At 32.0% G+C, this 18,335-nt stretch overlaps 1 protein-coding gene across 4 annotated transcripts in view; it reads left to right on the forward strand.

Moving 5' to 3' along the window:
• Positions 1 to 18,335, forward strand: part of LOC124538044 (protein goliath) — a 93,183-nt gene that overhangs the window by 72,582 nt on the left and 2,266 nt on the right. For 3 of the 4 annotated variants that reach the window (XM_047115053.1, XM_047115054.1, XM_047115055.1), the window contains exons 4-11: positions 2,453 to 2,552; positions 10,555 to 10,687; positions 12,086 to 12,112; positions 12,773 to 12,890; positions 13,429 to 13,500; positions 14,766 to 14,848; positions 15,170 to 15,266; positions 17,482 to 17,562. In XM_047115053.1, the coding sequence (XP_046971009.1) occupies positions 2,453 to 2,552; positions 10,555 to 10,687; positions 12,086 to 12,112; positions 12,773 to 12,890; positions 13,429 to 13,500; positions 14,766 to 14,848; positions 15,170 to 15,266; positions 17,482 to 17,562 (711 nt within the window). The remainder of the gene's footprint in view (positions 1 to 2,452; positions 2,553 to 10,554; positions 10,688 to 12,085; positions 12,113 to 12,772; positions 12,891 to 13,428; positions 13,501 to 14,765; positions 14,849 to 15,169; positions 15,267 to 17,481; positions 17,563 to 18,335) is intronic. The other variant, XM_047115056.1, reaches the window with a different exon arrangement.

Below are 18,335 nucleotides of genomic sequence, written 5' to 3' on the forward strand. Positions count from 1 at the left end.
AAAGAACTACAATAAAACTAACTGTATAGGGTGTATGTTAATAATAATAATAATTTTATTTTCGAGTTCGTTATTTAAACTATTTCTTCCCTTAATGATCTCTTCAATAATATGCGACGTGAAGCAGTCATTTGTGTAATTTCGCAATTCACAATTAAAAATGAGCCATGTTGGTCCAGTGGTTAGTTGTGAAGTAACGATGACTAGGTGTTCAAATCCGGGAAAACACTACTGAATCTTCGTGTGCTTAATTCATGTTTATATACATCTCGTGCTCGTAATCGGATGTCTATCGGCGACGGTAGTTACTTTCTATCAGTTAAACCACCAGCTCGTAAAACCGCTAATCCATAAAACAAGTGTCTATTTCATATGTAATCCTAACTTATTTTATTTTTATATTTTATTTTATGGAATAGGTAGACGGACGAGCATATGAGCTACCTGATGGTAAGTGGTCACCATCACCCATAGACAATGACGCTGTAAGAAATATTAACTATTCCTTACATCGTCAATGCGCCACCAACCTTGGGAACTAAGATGCTATGTCCCTTGTGCCTGTAGTTACACCACCCTTCAAACTGGAACACAACAATACTGCGTATTGTTGTTTAGCGGTAGAATATCCGATGAGTGGGTGGTACCTACCCAGGCGGGCTTGCACAAAGTCCTACCACCAAGTAAATTATATCATAAATATTTTTTTGGCATTATACTGGACTTTCACTGATCCACATAGAATTTTATAGCAAGGAGCCATTTTCGTAACCAGTTTCCTGGACGAGAATTACAGACAGATCGTAATCAAATACGTTCAAGTAATATCTAATATCGTTTAGTATATACAATGCAAGTTCTGTACTTGGATGGCTTTTCGTAGGAATTTAGGTCATACCACATGCAGTCCATCGTGTATACACGAGACATTCCGGGAATTACATGAAGTCTATTTACAGACCAATTTCGCGTAGCATTAACTAATTATATATATGTATAATGTATATACAGTATATATAGATGGCCATTGGTTGGCTAATACTGAAGCCCTTAGTTTTTGATAATCAAACTCCAGTTTTCGATACAGTGATCAATGTCAGATATGACTAAATTTTATCAATGTCAATTTCTATTGGATATAGGCCAATAATTTGAAAATTATAAAGAGTCATTTTCGATTTATTAGCAATTTTGAAATAAACGTAACAGTCTGCAAATAACCCACTGGGCCTAGGCCTCCTTTCCCTATTGAAGAGATTTTGGAGTATATTCTATCACCCTGCACCGATGTGAGTTGGATACACTTGTCAAAAATGTAAGCTCAACCGGCATAACCCTGTGATCTTGTTGCTTTTCCACTGCTGGGCTTAGACCTCCTTTCCGACTGAAGAGAAGGTTAGGAGCATATTCCACCACATTGCTCCAATGCGAGTTGGTGTATAATGTTTATTTTACAATGGTTAGAACATCTTAAATTTCATAATTATAAACGTAAAGGCTGGTTTCATTGTACTGCCATTGAAATAAGCGAAACACCATTGGAAGGCGGTCTATTTGCTCTTCTATGACAATATTATAAAAAAATATAAGTTCCCCATAAGCTACTTAATACCAGTAATAACATGTCACTTCATCTAGATAATATTTGAAATGATATTGGACGGATAATACGTCGATAATAACATTTTTTTCCATATACTTACACATGAAGTTATCTGTGATGAAGTCATGTATTTTATTCAACGATAGTGTTATTACAACTACGTTTTAATAGACATTAAATTCAATACAAGTTGTAGTGATTTAACACATTACGGTTCTAGTAAAGTCGTTCTGAAGTTATGTAGAAATTTCTAATACAAGATTTTACAGTTTTCTGTTAAGTCCATCCACTATGTTTGATATATTCCTACGACTGCTAAATTATATCTACAAGATTATTTATTAAAATAAATAAAAATTTCGCTTGTGTAATCGCATCTTCGATAGTAATATATATATATTCTATGTATGTATATTTCTTACTCTTTCACGCACAAATTATTAAATAGATTTTGATGAAGCTACATTTATAAAGATATTATTGCCTATTTGTATACCTGACAACTCCAAAATCATGTATTAGACTACATTATATTTTATTCGAACATGCTCCCTTACAAGCAGTTTCGTTCGTTATTTTAAAAGATAAATAAAATGTGAAATTTTTCTTTTCAAATAAAGATCCTGTAATAACAAGAAAATCTGTATATGTGTAATGTATGTATGTATATGATATACGATAATCAACGAATTAATTTTTATTATAAACCTTTTGAAGTCCATATAAGTGTCTTATAATTATGTAAATAAAGTAAATACTAAGCAAAGAGTATAAAAATTATCATCAAAGATACATGTTGTTTGCGATTAAATGTTAAACGATTTTAATTCGTAAATTCTTCTCTTTAAGGTTCAGAATGCTTGGCGGGCTAACGCTTCCGCTGTGCTCATTTACAACGATCGGGATACCACCGTACTCGAGAAGATGAAGCTTTCCACTGACAACGGACGTAAGTAAAGCACAGATTATACTTATACTAGTATAGCGTGTTCGAAATTTGAACCTACTTTTTTTGGAATATTTTTTTTTTAAAATAACAAATTAATCGTACACAGATTTCTTTTTGAGTTATTCAGATTATAATTTCTTTTTTTAGTTTTTTATTCACTTTTATTTTTTGAAACATTGATCAAAGCAATATTTTTAAATTTAAAAATGGTCGAGTAGACAATTAAACGTATCTTTAGACAATATGCTTTAAGTTGTATATCTTTATCATAATATCTTTAAATCTTATCTTTAATAATTCATACGCTCGCATAACTAAACTTTATTATGTCTGAGATATCATAACTGGTAATAAAATTATACAATATCGTTAATCGTAATTTCACATCCCGTAACTAACAACTCATAATACAAACTTTAGAACGACCTCTCCCTCAGTTGTGCCTTTCTATAGTAAATCTTGATTAACTTTCTAACTCGGCCTCACTAACTGGTTATATTCTAATGCCAGAGCATGATTTCGATAAATAATGCATTTACAAAATCAGACGTGAAATTATGGTAAATGACCAAAGATTTTTTTGTATTACATGTTTAAATATGAACATTATAGAAATTATGTTATGTAATTATTTAAAGTAGTTTTATTGATACGAGATTTTTGTAATACAAGAAATAGTGATTGGCATCTTATTTTTTTTGTGTAATTAGAGAAAAAAAAATTGATTTGGTGGTAGGACTTTGTCCATGCCAGTCTGAATTTCAAGGTATTATTCTACCACCAAACAATAAGTAGCATTAGTGTCCCGATTTAAAGTGTGATCAAGTGTAACTACAGGCACAAGGTACTTAACATTTTAACTCCCAAAGTTGGCGGCGCATTACCAATGCAAGGAATACTTAAGATTTCCTACGGTCTATGAGCTGTTATGCCTACTTTCCATGAGGTTGCCAGTTTGCCTAACAAATTTAAAAATAAAAGACGATTATTAGACGGAACTCGAAAGATAAATCGCCTTGTGTCATTATAGCTAAGAGTTCCTTGTCACGACGTCGTTAGTATAAAGTTATGTTATTATATAATTTTAGTTGCTGATATATTTAGCTGACATCGAATAATAAAACAGTCATCAAATTATTTTTAACACCTGATAGGCTTTTACAGTGTGAAACGATTTTAAAAATCATTATTTTACTCGATCGTTACATTGCTCAGAGCATCTTTCACAGGGTATGTTACAAGGTACTGAAAATCCCTTCAGTACCATAAGTCTGAAAATATAAAAACAGCGCAATTTTTAAGATTATTGATGATAAACCTTAAAAATTGCAGAATGCTGACTCGACACTCTGGCTTTATCCTATACGATTGGGAACACTTAACAAACACATATTATAGTTCAGCAATGCAAGCCAGGAGGCTTCCTAGACATTATGCATAATTTCATCCATTACATGTATTGGACCCGATAGTCACTTTCCATCAGATGAGTCTCCTGCTAGTTTACTTCCTATATAATAAATATGAGTAATTAATGAAATATGTAAATATACAACTTCTCATTTTAAAACTATTAGTTATACTGACCTTATAAGCGACGTTAGTTTTTATTTTTGTTTGTACTAATCTGCCAAATTAAACCTGTCAGGAAGACTGGTTGTTCATGCAATATGTGCTATGATAAACGATATCGTAAACAAAAATATTCTATATTTAAATTATATAACTTTTTTTTATACTTCTAAAGCTAATAATTTCCTCTGACACAAATCCCATTGGTAATTATGCATATAAATGGCTGTATTAAAATATGTTCTTAATATTTTATTTATAGCTACACATATGACTATATGATTTAAATATTGTCATGTATATTTATAGATTAAAGATAATAAATAATCAAGTTGATCTTTAAGTTCGTGACCAGCCACGATTAAAAAGATTTAAATTATTTTCGACAAGTCATTTTGTTTTTAATTTACCTGGGACGTAATAATATATTAGCTGTTGTACGGTAAAATTCTTCAAGAGTAAAATTCCAGTGTTGAATTTAAATGTAAAATTAGTGTGTTTTATGTAAAAATGTAAAATGTAGGTATGGGTTGCAAAAATTTAATCAGGCCATTACATTGGTAGTATTTAAGAAGAAGCTTGTAGTTATAAAGTTGTATGTGGTTATTTGTGGCTATTTCTGTCCGCCGAAAGGTCGCAAAACCTTTTTCCTACGCCTCTCCGGTCGTGAGGGATTGCTATCCTATCGGAATTGAGATATTTAAATCGATCTCAGCTGTGTACAGCCAGAGTAAGAAAACCTTCGTCAGTTTTCAAATAAATTCCTTTATCAAGTCTTAAGCTTTTAGTACCTTTTGAATCTAAACATCAAAACATCGCGACACGATATGTCAATCTCGATCGGTAAAGCAGATTATGGCGCATACTGAGCATACAAAATTAGATCTTAAGGTGACGAACCTTTTCTTACCCCGACTTTACCATCAATAGATTGATCTTTAATGTTTATGACGAAATCAATTCCGATGATGAAATTGAACCGACATAAAATTGCAATTAAACTAAACATATCAATCCAAAAATAATGACGTAATAGAAATATTTGTCTATTTTAATGTTTAAATAGAAGTCTCTAAATAGTATAGAGTACTGTCGCCATAGATCTTTTAAACTATGCAACATTTTGATGCATTTTTTTATCAATTAGCAGAGCGATCAAGCGAAAGGTTTAAACGTAATAAATTATATAGGTAGGTTATTTGTACTCGGGAGAAGCCGAGACGACTAGCTTGTCATAATATATTCTGTTATAATCTTATATGATAATGAATTAAAATAATTATTTAAAAACAACACACACGAAATAGTTTATTTTCTTCCACAAAATCGATCGATAGGTTATTGACACTCATGTTTTTAAATATAAAATCAATTTTCTTATTTACGATTCGTCGTTAAAAGATATCTTAGTATAATTTTTTGCACATGCCATACAAAAACAACAACAACAACAGCCTGTAAATTTCCCACTGCTGGGCTAAGGCCTCCTCTCCGTTTAAGGAGAAGGTTTGAAACATATTCCATCACGCTGTTCAAATGCGGGTTTGTGGAATAAACATGCAGGATTCTTCACGATGTTTTCCTTCATCGCAGAGCACGAGTTAATAAACACAAATTAAGCACATGAATATTCAGTGGTGCTTGCCTGGGTTTGAACCCGCAATCATCGGTTAAGATGCATGCGTTCCAACCACTGCGCCATTGCGGCTCCTGCTACCATGTCTTGATAAAAAATTTCGACTATAAAAAAAAAAGTTTAAATTACATTGATTACATTTCGGCTGTCTAAATTGAAAACGGAAGTCCGGGGTTCAGGTGGTTTACGCACAAATGCCTGCTGTAAATTATCCCATGGGGACATATCTTTTAACCGCCGTGGTTAAATTTTATCTGAAGAACCACTCGTACCAATCAGTACTAGTATATCGTGTTAATTGAATTTTATTCTTCTACCTACGTTATTAGCGAGACTTGCGATCGTCCTTTGTTTTGTTGTAAACGTTTGTGTGTGTGTGATGTACACATATTTGAACGTAAACATAATCGTTTTTTTCATAGCTATACAATCGTTTAAATTTTATTTTTATTTTATTCTAAACTAGTTGTCGCACGCGGCTTCACTCTAGCTTTAGAACTTGGTTGTCATGTATCAGGCAAAAACAACTAAGTCTTTTCTTGGAGTTCAAGTTTACTTCACACGAAATTTCATCAAATTCGGGTCATCGGTTTGGTCGTGAAACATAAACAAAGAAAGGCAGACACAGATACTTACATATTTATAATATTAGTATAGATGGTTGAAATTTGCACAGGCAGAATCTTTAATACTTTTTTTTAGATTAGTATCAATGCGCCAAATATTTCTAGCCCTCCGTTTGAACTTATCACTTCTGTTAACAGTGGGGATGTCAATAGCTCAAGGGACAGTATCAATCATGAGACTATTTACCTCGATATCCGTAAACCATTGGGCTATCAAAGTTTAATACTTATAAACAATAGTCTGAGCAGCACTTATAGCTAACATCACTTTACCTTGGCAATGAAGCCGGGTCGTGAGGTCGATCGCTTACACGGGTTAAGTATTAGTCACGCAACTATTTACTACGTTCATACCTAACGAACTAGTGCAGTTAGCCAGACACAACAAGATATTATTGACTGCTAGCAACCCGCCCCGGCTTCGCTCAGTACATATACTACAGAATTTGTTTATTTACAACATCACGTTACAAACTTCTAAAATGATCACTGCCTCTTCGCTTATAAAAACCTACATCGCAAATCACTGTACCTATTAAAACAATTGCAACAAAATCCGTTGCGAAATTTTAAATAATTAAGCATACATAACTTTGTTGTGGTGGTAGTGTTTCAATAAGAAAGTGTAATGCTTCTATATTGAATAAAGTTATTTGAGTTTCTTTTATACTATGTAATGATAATTGATTCCTATATGATAGACAATATATACATATATATTGGAAGTAAGGATTTGTGAAAGACCGTCTAGTAGTAGCTGTTACTCATTATATATTCTACCGTCCAACAACGTAACTTAACTTTAGCTATTGTTGGGTTCCGGCTTGAAGGTAACCAGAAATGTTAGCCAGTGTAATTACAGGCACAAGGAACGTAACGTCTTCGTTCTCAAGGCTTGGAGCTTTGTATATGTATGATTTATATTATTATGCAGCACCGTGGCATTAGGCGATCTATTCTCAATTTTTTAAAGGATTAATAGCAATGCCCCAAATGAATTGAGAAATTACTAATATTCCTATTTACCCCTCCTTTTAAGTTTATCACTTGTGTTAGTGGGTACGACAATAGCCTAAGAGGTTAGGATCGATTAGTGACTTTTACATCGCTAGGCGGCCCGTAAACTATTGGCGTTTACATATTACAATTACATATTACAATATATATAATTATATAATTAAATTCCAAGTACTAAATAGTTGCTGATAGAGACGGAGATCAAATATAATTTACTAGCTGTAACCAGAAGCACACAAATATTAATCCTCCATTTTACATGTATAAAATTTGTTGATTGATTGTTTTCCCGTACAAACTTCCACCCCCATTTTCAACCCCCTTCATAAACTCTCTCTTTATCAAACACTAAGTAATGATAAAATTGTATGTCATTTATTTTACCTAAAATTGGTCATAAGAATTAATACACGATTAAAATACGAACGTTTTTTTTTTAAATTTCCTTAAATCATTGGCTGATCCAAAAGAGTCCATGGGTAACTTTTTTAATAGGTAACTTTTCAGCTTTACTGGAAAAAGTTCGAATTTCCTTTAAAAATTTTCTTAAGGATGTTTGATCGTCAGAATTTGATCGTTTCTTATATATACTTTATACATAAATATAATTATTCTTCATATTAATTAATACTTTTAATATACTTTCGCGTCTGTGTTTTTTATAAGAGCTTTAATTGTTTTTATATTTACGTTGTTTTTTTTGCTCTTGTGAACTTGATAATTATTTTAATATACCACGAATTCACATGAGAAGACGCTTTTTGTTATGTCTAACTGAACTACTATAATATAATACACGAGACAGTTCTTTTGGGAGATGGGTCAGTGTAAAATACTATTATATAAGTTGGCACGCTTTGCAGTTCATGCACTTTCAATTTAATCTGTTGATGTGACAAGCGTGGCATTTACATGTATGTTTGTAATTATATATACATTTTATATAAGTACTAATTGTATTCTTATATTTTTCCTATTTACGTTGCGTCTTTGTGATAAGGCTGGATCCCACGCCGGCGAGGTTAATGCGGGGATTAGAGGGGCTTATACAGTCAGGGCTACGCAACAAAACGTTTGGAACATCTGCGCTAATTTATATAAAACTGTATTTAATTGTAAACATAAGGGTAATCATTAGTAACTTGTACAAACCCCAAATGTGATGGGTGCAAGCCCGTCTGGGTAGGTACCACCCACTCATCAGTTATTCTACCGCCAAATAACAGTACTCAGTATTGTTTCGTTCCGGTGTGAAGGGTGAGAGAGCCAGTGTAACTACCGGCACAAGGGACATAACATCTTAGTTCCCAAGGTTGGTGACACATTGACGATGTAAAGAATACTTAATATTTCTTACAGCGTTATTGTTTATGGGTGATGGTGACCAGTTGACCTGTATACGCTCGTGCGCCAAACTATACGATAAAAAATATAAATATATTCCTCTCAGCTTCTATAAATACGTCAAATATGAACACAACAAAAAATTGTTCTCGTTTAAAAGCATCATACAACAATATATTATACATTAACAACATTATACAATTTAATATTAATTCTATAAACAATTGATAAATGAAGTTATAAGTCAAAAACTCGCTCGTGTTATTAAAAAAAAATGCTTATAATTTTTCCTTGTTCCTGTGTTCCTAACGACAGTTATAAGCTGACATTAATTAAGTTCACGTTATTTGTACAGGAAAAATATTAGTAGGTAAATTTTATTAGTAAATAAACCACATAATGTTTAATGTTTGTATTTTAAAACTCTTTCGGATGTAGATTTATTTTTTAATTTTTATAAAACGTTATTTATCGTTCCGTTATTTCACATAAAAATTATTTTTTTGAAAAAATTGAATCAAAACAAATCTAATTCATTAAGCACACTTACACCCAAAAAACAATTAAGTATAATGATGAGATGGGGTATAAGTAATACCATTTTTTTTTCTTTTTTTGGCCGCGTGTGAAAGGGAGGGAACTTTTAGGTACCATTAATCTTTTTCTGTACCCTTTGCCAATCTACACAATTTGATAAAGTTTCTTTAATAGTTAAATGTGTAAGGGAAATAAACAAAAAAACACTATATTTTATAAACAGTAACCAACCACAGATTAAAAAAAGACCCAATTAACTTCCTAAATCTTTAATACATAGTTATGGTATTTCCATCTAAATATCCCAAGCAATATTATTCAGTTATCTGATACTTTAGAATAAGAGATAAAACACGAAATCATCGATTAGGCAATCAAACGAAACGTAGAAGTCAAAATTGAATCATTTGAAAATTTAATTATAATCTAAGTATACGTGATTTTAAATCTCTTCATTAGTTTTATATGACCTTAAGTTCAAGATAAGCTATCTTAGATTAAACATGATAATTATGCAACTACGTCTCATTGTTATCAGTGTTATCGAGTTATGAAAGGTAATAGCGGTTCCGGTAATCTTAGATTGATTTGTTAATTTGATTTAAATGAAAACGTAATATAAATCTTTGTAAATAAAGGGCTTTTATTGGGTGTGACGTGATGTGACGTATTTCCCTAATGGAGGTTGATTGCCATACTAAATTATTAGTTTATGTAAACTGCATGAAGACCGCGCCGTACAACTATCATACATAACATTGGCAATATAGTGATAACAAAATCGGTTTACCATTTTTTATATATAAGATGTACATATAATCTTTACATAAGGAATCGTTAAGGTACACCAGGTAACTTTCGCTTTTGAGTAATATGTGACGAGCGGTTACTTGTAACAATATACGAGACTTTTTTAAATATCCTGTTGAACTAGATTTATTAATGTAGTTATAAACACCATCTGCGAGCATCACAAGTCATACCTTATGAGTAATCTATACATATAATAAAATTTGAGTGTCTGTAATATTAAAATAACCGCTTTTTCTTAATGCATATGTGTGTTAGCACATAATTTTTTTTTACATTTTTTGTCTGTCTATTTGTTCCGGCTAATCACTGGATCGGCTGGACCGATTTTGATGGGACTTGCTTGCTGATATAATAAGGAGTAACTTAAGCCGACTATAAATTTTGTTAAATTCAAACGCGCAGCTAGTCGGGGTCTTTGCTAGTATGTTATGAATGTCAAATGTTGTGTCTGTTGCAGGTAATATAAGCGCCGTGTTCACGTACAAGTGGAAGGGCGAGGAGATCACGAGGCTCGTGGACAACGGAACGAAGGTCATGATCGCGATCATCAAGGGACGCACTTTCACTCACATCAGCAGCAACATTAACAAGTTCGTATATACCTTTTTTTTAATATATCTGTATTAAAAATAACTATATAGCACATTCCGGCTTCGCAAGGGTCATAAGTTTTATTTTTATTATATCTCAAACAATGACATTCTAATAAACAGATATGTTATACCCATACTAAACAACAGAAAAAAGTGTGCCGCGCCGGGGACCGTTTATTTTACATTTCGTTACAAGTAAAAAGGATAGCTTGATAAAAACAATAAGTAAAAGAGATAACTAGATGTTCTAATTACGCAAAACGTATTACTACATAATTATGATGTATTATAATGTATTACTGGCATAATTATGATGAAAACGACTAAAGACAAACGTCCCAATTAGGACGTTTTCTAGTCTTCACTTTTTGCGCGTTAATGACATATCTGTTTACTAGAACATCATTGATCTCAAAGAAAATAAGACATCGTTTCTATGAAAATATCAATTTGTTTACACAAAACCTTAACAAATATACCTAAACCTTCCTCGCGAATCCGTCTGTCTATTTGTGAAAACCGTATTAAACCGTTTAGTAGTTTTGGAGCTTATCGCGAACAAACAGACAGACTCGGCCGGGGGACTTGGTTTTATAATATGTAGCGATTATGTTGCAAATTCTTCGTTTTGTTTAGGTATTTATTTACATAGCAGTGATTAGAACAGGAAGGTTTGAAATAAATCCGTTTTATTATTATAACGCTGTATATAATGAATAAAACTTGTTAAAACAAAATGATTTATTTTATATATGCTGTTACCATTTATGACATAAAAATAACCATTCAAATACCTATTAATGTATAGTACGACACAACTTAGATGTAGCATCGGCAAAATTTGTAAAATCGATCACATCCGAATTGAGTACGCCATCCCAAATTATTAATATTTATTTCTCATGCGAATATGATCCTTACACAAACGTAATAACTTGTAATATCATATGACCTAATATATTCGTCAATTTGATCGATTTACATTCACTTGTTTTCTCGGGTTGAACTGACGCGAGAATCTATAGCGACGAATAGCGTCCAATGGCGCGATATGGAGCTATTAATATATAACTAAAAATAATACATTCATTTCATTGCATTTTCCGATGCTACATCTAATTTGTGTCGTACTATAATTTTATGTTTGTATCATGCACATATAAATACCGTTTATTGGCTATGAATTTGCGCTTTTTAATTTACACCATGAACACGTACTTAATTTAAAAAAAAAGCTTCCATTTTCAAACTATATTTGAAGTGCGTTTTATCTGTTGAAATCTTTGTTATCTGATAGTATGTATATTCATTAGTAGTTTGTATATTTATGCGTTTTTTACATTGTTTATGCATACTTTTCTTTTTCTTTTAATTCGCATCCTTTCGACGAGTCAGCGCGAACGAGACGGGTTCTATTTACTCGTATGTACAAGAGAGATAGATATATTTTTTTAACCCGACAGATATGCTAGAATATCACTTAAACAATATAGTAGAAGATCGTTATTTCAATATCGTATATGCTAGAATGCTAGATCTTGGGATACTTGAGTCTGCTTACTTAAAGGAAATCATTATCCAAGTATTTATATATTCAAAAATAATTGCTTAACTTGAGCTTAGATTTTGAAGTTTGTTAAGTAGTAATGGTATAATATTATGTATGATATATTTATGTAGTAATTTCATTTTTTTTTCCGTAATAGCTATATTAAGCTAAACTTGGCTAAGTGTAAAACACGTACATACCTCATAGTACATAGATTGCTATAAAGGTTATTTAATTAGATAAAGAAATAAAATATATATAAGTAATGTTTACTAGGTAATCTTTTAGTGTCAGGCAACGAGGCCATGTTGTCATCTAGACCATAGACACATTTGATTGAAAAGTTTGAAACCTCCTTAGACCCTATGTCTGAAACTCACCCTTAAAATCGGAACGCAGTTATTTGTCGGTAAAAAACATGATATAAAACCTTTTCATCACGTCGAATTAATTTTAAACGTAAACTAAGAAATATTTTGTAAGATAAAAAAAAAATATTTTGAAATTAGAATGCTATTTTTTTTTATTTCCAGGACGTCGGTTCTCTTCGTCTCCATATCCTTCATAGTTCTGATGGTCATCTCGCTGGCCTGGCTTGTGTTCTACTACATACAGCGCTTCAGATACATACACGCCAAGGACCGACTCTCGGTAAGTTTATTATTTAATAGAACAAATATTGATATAAACACATTTTAAAAAATACATATGTAATTAATAAAAAAAGGTTATATTATTATTTATTAACTTTCAACAAATTCTTAATTTGAATTTTTTTTTATTGGAATATTCGAAAGCGCCTTTGCTTAATTATAAAAAAAAAAAAAAAACTTTTTAATTGCGAATGTTTTAAAATGATTTCGTTGCGTGTTGTGTATGTGTTATATGTATCTATAATACAATCAAATAAATGTATTATGTTTTTTTTTTATTTGAAATAGGCATGCTGACTGGCAAATGGGCCACCTGATGGTAAGTGGTCACCACATATTGGCACTGTATGAGATATTAACTATTCCTGACATCAATGCCTCATCAACCACTGTAGCCTGTAGTATGCTCTTTCACCTTTCCAACCGGACAGCAATTCCACATTACAAAGAACAACTTTATTTTGTACCAGTACTATGTGTTGGATACATAATACTTCAATCATATATGTCTTTACATTTAATAATTGTTTTTCCAGAAACGATTATGCTGCGCTGCAAAGAAAGCGCTGTCGAAAATACCCGTCAAAAACTTGAAGTCTGACGATAGGGTGAGTTGATTAACATGTCTGTTTTATATTATTTATTATCTGTTTCATATGTTCGCTTCGTTAGAATTTAGGGGTAAATCGTCAGCGTCATTTAGGTTTAAAACATACTCTATTACTTTTTCCTTGTTGCCGTGGTCGAATAGAGAATGTTCCAGCTTCGAATTTGCAATGAAAATGCTATCGTTAATTTGTCCTTCTTACGAATAGTAATATTATTTAAATATATATTTTATCGTATTACACCAACCAACACAATTTTTTTTAATCCTCATGGTTTAATGTAAACTGTTTCTTTTTTTTTGGTCCATCACTAGTCATGACCAAAAGCGTATAGAACACAATATTTTCTCTTACCCTTGAGCAAGGGAAAAAAATGCTTAAAAAATGTCGATGTTAAAATATTTTGCTCATAACGAAATAATACGTTCATACAAAGCTGTCGTTTCATTTTTAATAATGATCAAAATTATAAGAACATTAAAAAACTTAATATTTGAGTAGATTGTTGATTTTTTTCTATACAACAAAATGCTCGAATCATCAAAATTATAATGTCATTTGAGTCTTAGGGTATTTTGTGATGTCATGCTAGATGCTGATTAGATAATGTTATTTCGTCTAGACTTCCAGCTGAGCTCAAATCAAAAAACACAACAAAGGCCTGTGTCAATAAACGATAAAACGATTAGGTCAATTATTAGTGCTAGAATTTATTTTCAATTTCGAGTATAAAAAAAAAAATTACCCCTACGTTCTATCTTTTCAAATAAAATTCATCGTTCAAACTAAAAAAAACGCTTGTTTAATTTGTAATATACATAAATTCAGATATACATGCCATTTTTTCATAATACATTTTTCCAAAAACTCAAGTGCTTTAGCTACTTACATTGTGTGTATTTCAGATGAGACCTACATGTAAAGATGAAGGCATGGCAAAATTTGATCAATCTTTAACTACAAAGATATAATATATGTTTTTTTTATAAGAAATCATTTACTGACGGACTAAAACGATTGACGCAATTATTGTAGGCGCTGCTCTTTTTTTCTCCTTGCCTTCATAATTATTTGTCAATAAATTAAATTATTTATTAAATTACTAGTATATCGTATACATATAAATATGACGTAAACCCAATAGATAGTAATAACTTTTCAGAATTGATGCGAATTCGAGCATGATTTTGTAACAAACAATCAATCTCAGAATCTTTCGAATGACATTATGAATCTGATTAAATGTTTCTATTTTATAATTTCAGGAAGTGCAGGGCGATGGTGAGTGCTGCGCGATATGTATAGAGCCTTACAAGGTCTCTGAGACTCTCCGCTCCCTGCCTTGTCGGTGAGTCTTGTAGTTCTTCTTCTTTTTTCTCATTTCCTTTCATGGCTGACTGTACTAATTTGGTACGGTCAGGAAAAACATTACCATACCATTATATATTATTGAAATGATATTGAATGAATAACGTTTCTACCAATATAATTATGCCAAAAAAAAAAAGTGCTATGTGTAAATTACTACAAGAAATTTATTTATAAATCATAGAATTAAACAATTCATAATCACTTGTTCGCCAAATTTCTTTCCAAGAGCAATAGCGACACGTATGGCGTGCGAGTGAGATACCACTATATCTAAATTGTTTACAATGTATTTTTCCAGACACGATTTCCATAAGAATTGCATCGACCCGTGGCTGTTGGAACACCGGACGTGTCCCATGTGTAAGATGGACATACTGAAGTACTATGGATTTGTGGTGAGTTATACTGTATGTATTATGTTATACGTATAATTTAAAAATATATTCGTTGCGTCGTGTATTCTCGATTCCAATAATAAACGGCAGTAAAGATAAACGAACGATTATCAAAATTTACGCTACTAATTTATCATTGTTTAAAGCAACTATTTCAATCAAATACTTTATATCCCATTTAATATGACATACGTAAAAAAACGTGCTGAAAGCATTTAAATAAGTCAAAAATGCAACTTCAAAATTTATTTTAAAAAAAGTATCAATTAAAATTTATTTTTTATTCTGATTTATAAAAACGACTAGACACTGGATATTTTTTGATATTTAAACAATAATTATCGCTCCAAATTTAAAAATGCGAGACGAAAAACGATCTTATTTCAATTTTTTCCTCAAAAAAGCCTCAAAACAATAAAAATCATTATAAACCTTATTCTGCAGATTATTTAACAACATAACCGTTTTTTTAGCTTTCCAAAAACTAGGAAATTATTTCAAAGCAACCGAAATAAAATGACCAAAAAGGACGCTGGTGGAAATTCGTACGAACATTAATTAATTCGTCCTAAAATTCGTCGCTCTTTAAAATTCCCACAAAAATAATAATCAATGTAATGAAAACTTACTCAATATAAGTTAAAAATAAAATAATAATTTTTTAAAACAGTTTAATAGTTAAGTTATAAGTAAGATATTCTGTAATTCAGCCTCATTGAAGTTCTTGCTCGAAGTGACTATTGCAAGCACATTATTTTCCTAAGTTGTGATTTAACTACCAAACGCGTCAAATTATTCCGCATCATACTTGATCTTCTGTAGATTATTATGGCTAGACTCCATAATTCATTTGATCCATTACATATAAATCAACCGGCATTCAGTCCGGACTTACGGCTCAGGCCAAGAAATGGGTCCTACACTGTTGCAATTAGGAAAATTGAAGATCGCGTAACATTAATACCAAAAACTGTAGTCCCTCTCTCTCTGGTATATATTTTGTCTCGTAATCTTCTTTCTGTCTACTTAAGTCTTCTTTGCTTCTCGCGAAGGATTTTTGTGCACTTTCTCACTCCAATGAAGATGTCATTATTGTAGTTAGTAATCCCATCTGGATCCAATTAGGCTTCAAATGGTCCAGTTTTTTTTTCAAACAAGATTCTTGAATCGGCAGTAAGCAAGAATTTACAAAAAATAACTCTTCTTTCAGGAACCTCTTCGTGAGGATAACGGTAAGGATGGAATCCTGCATTATGCACTGTAGAACACGCTGTGTGTGCTGTGCTCTGTTACAGAGTGTCTCGGATACGCTTATTAATTCTTTAATTTGGCTAAATTACAAAATACCCTCTTTATAACTAAGCTATTGAACTGTTTATGTGTGTAAATTTTATTTTAAATTTGTATTAAGTTAAGTAAGTAAGTTTTTTACATTGGCTATTATTTTTAATTAATTTAGTGTGAATTTTAAAGAGCGACTTTTAGTACGAATTCGTTCATGTTCGAAAACGAATTTCCACCAGCGTCCTTTTAGGTCATTTTATTCGGTTACTTTGAAATAAATTCTTAGTTTTTATACATTTTTGGAAAGTTAAGAAAACGGTTATGTTTTAAAATAATTTAATCTGCAGAACGAGCTCGCAATTTTTTAAATTTGGACAGATTATATTGACAGATATCCAGTGTTCAATCATTTTCATAAACTAGAAGGAAAAATTGATTTCAATTGACACTTTTTTAAATAAATTTTTGAGGTTGCATTTTTGACTTTGAAAAAAACTATAAGCACGTATTTTACGTGAAAAGTCAAAAATTTTCACTTTTGCATTCTGTATTTGGGGAACTATGACCCCCTAACAGGAATACGTCGAATTACCAATAACCCTGATTATATTACATACACTATTCCAATCGCAGAAGAAATAAAGAAAAAGCTTTAGATTTAAGTGTTCATTGCGATTTGTTTCGAAATAAAAATAAATATGGTTAATTTAACTTAACTAATAGTAGATTTATTGACGCCCAAAACGTAATTTTATCTAAAATCTATAAACGAGTATCATATACCATCAACGATATCACATCAATTCGATGTGAAATGTTATTTGGCTATTATTATCTTGTGGTTGAAATAAACTATTGACAGTATGTTTGTTTGTAAATGTGGTACCATGGACTTAAGTAACTTTTCAAAATGTATGTATACTCGTCTCAGTTCACGGGCAGCCAGGAGAGCATCCTGCAGCTCGAAGCGGACGACCCGCGCGCCTCGCTCGGCCGCCAGCCGCTTACGTTGGTACGTCCCTTGCTTTTTTTTTTAAATATGAGACAACATCACATCCATTACTCTGATCCCAATGTAAGTAGCTAAAGCACTTGTGTTATGGAAAATCAGAAGTAACGAAGGTACCACAAACACCCAGACCCAAGACAACATAGAAAACTAATGATAATCTATATCGACTCGACCGGGAATCGAACCCGGGACCTCGGAGTGGCGTACCCTGGAAAACCGGTGTACACACCACTCGACCACGGAGGTCGTCGTTTTACTTTCTCGTCATCATTCTTTTCAAACCCTTGATACTGTACAAGAAAATAATATAAGAGATTCATGTAACTTTCTTTTCTGGGTAATTACTCTGCTGGTGTGAATTTTTTTTGCTATGTTATCTCACATATTTGATATTACTGTTACCATAATGCGATATAATTTCAATGTTTTTGCCATCACCCTATCCAAATTTTATAAATATTAAACTTCAACAATTTCCTAATTTTTGCTACACACAATTCCCTCCCAAATTATTAATATACCAATGATCGGGTCGCGCCATATATAAGGCATCGACTATGCCTTACATGATGATAGTCAACACTGGCCATAGACATTGGCGTCGCAAAAAATTCGGAGCTGTGATGTTATGCCTCTTGTACCTAATTAAGTAATTACACTGACTAGCCATAAGTTGAGTGGGTAGAACCTACCCAGACGGGCTGACCATCCCTACCGCCAGGCTCGCTATAAGATGAGTGGGTAGAACCTACCCAGATGGGTTAACAAGCCCT

The sequence above is a fragment of the Vanessa cardui genome, chromosome 19 (genome assembly GCF_905220365.1).
Source record: "Vanessa cardui chromosome 19, ilVanCard2.1, whole genome shotgun sequence".
NCBI classification, from domain to species: Eukaryota; Metazoa; Arthropoda; class Insecta; order Lepidoptera; family Nymphalidae; genus Vanessa; species Vanessa cardui.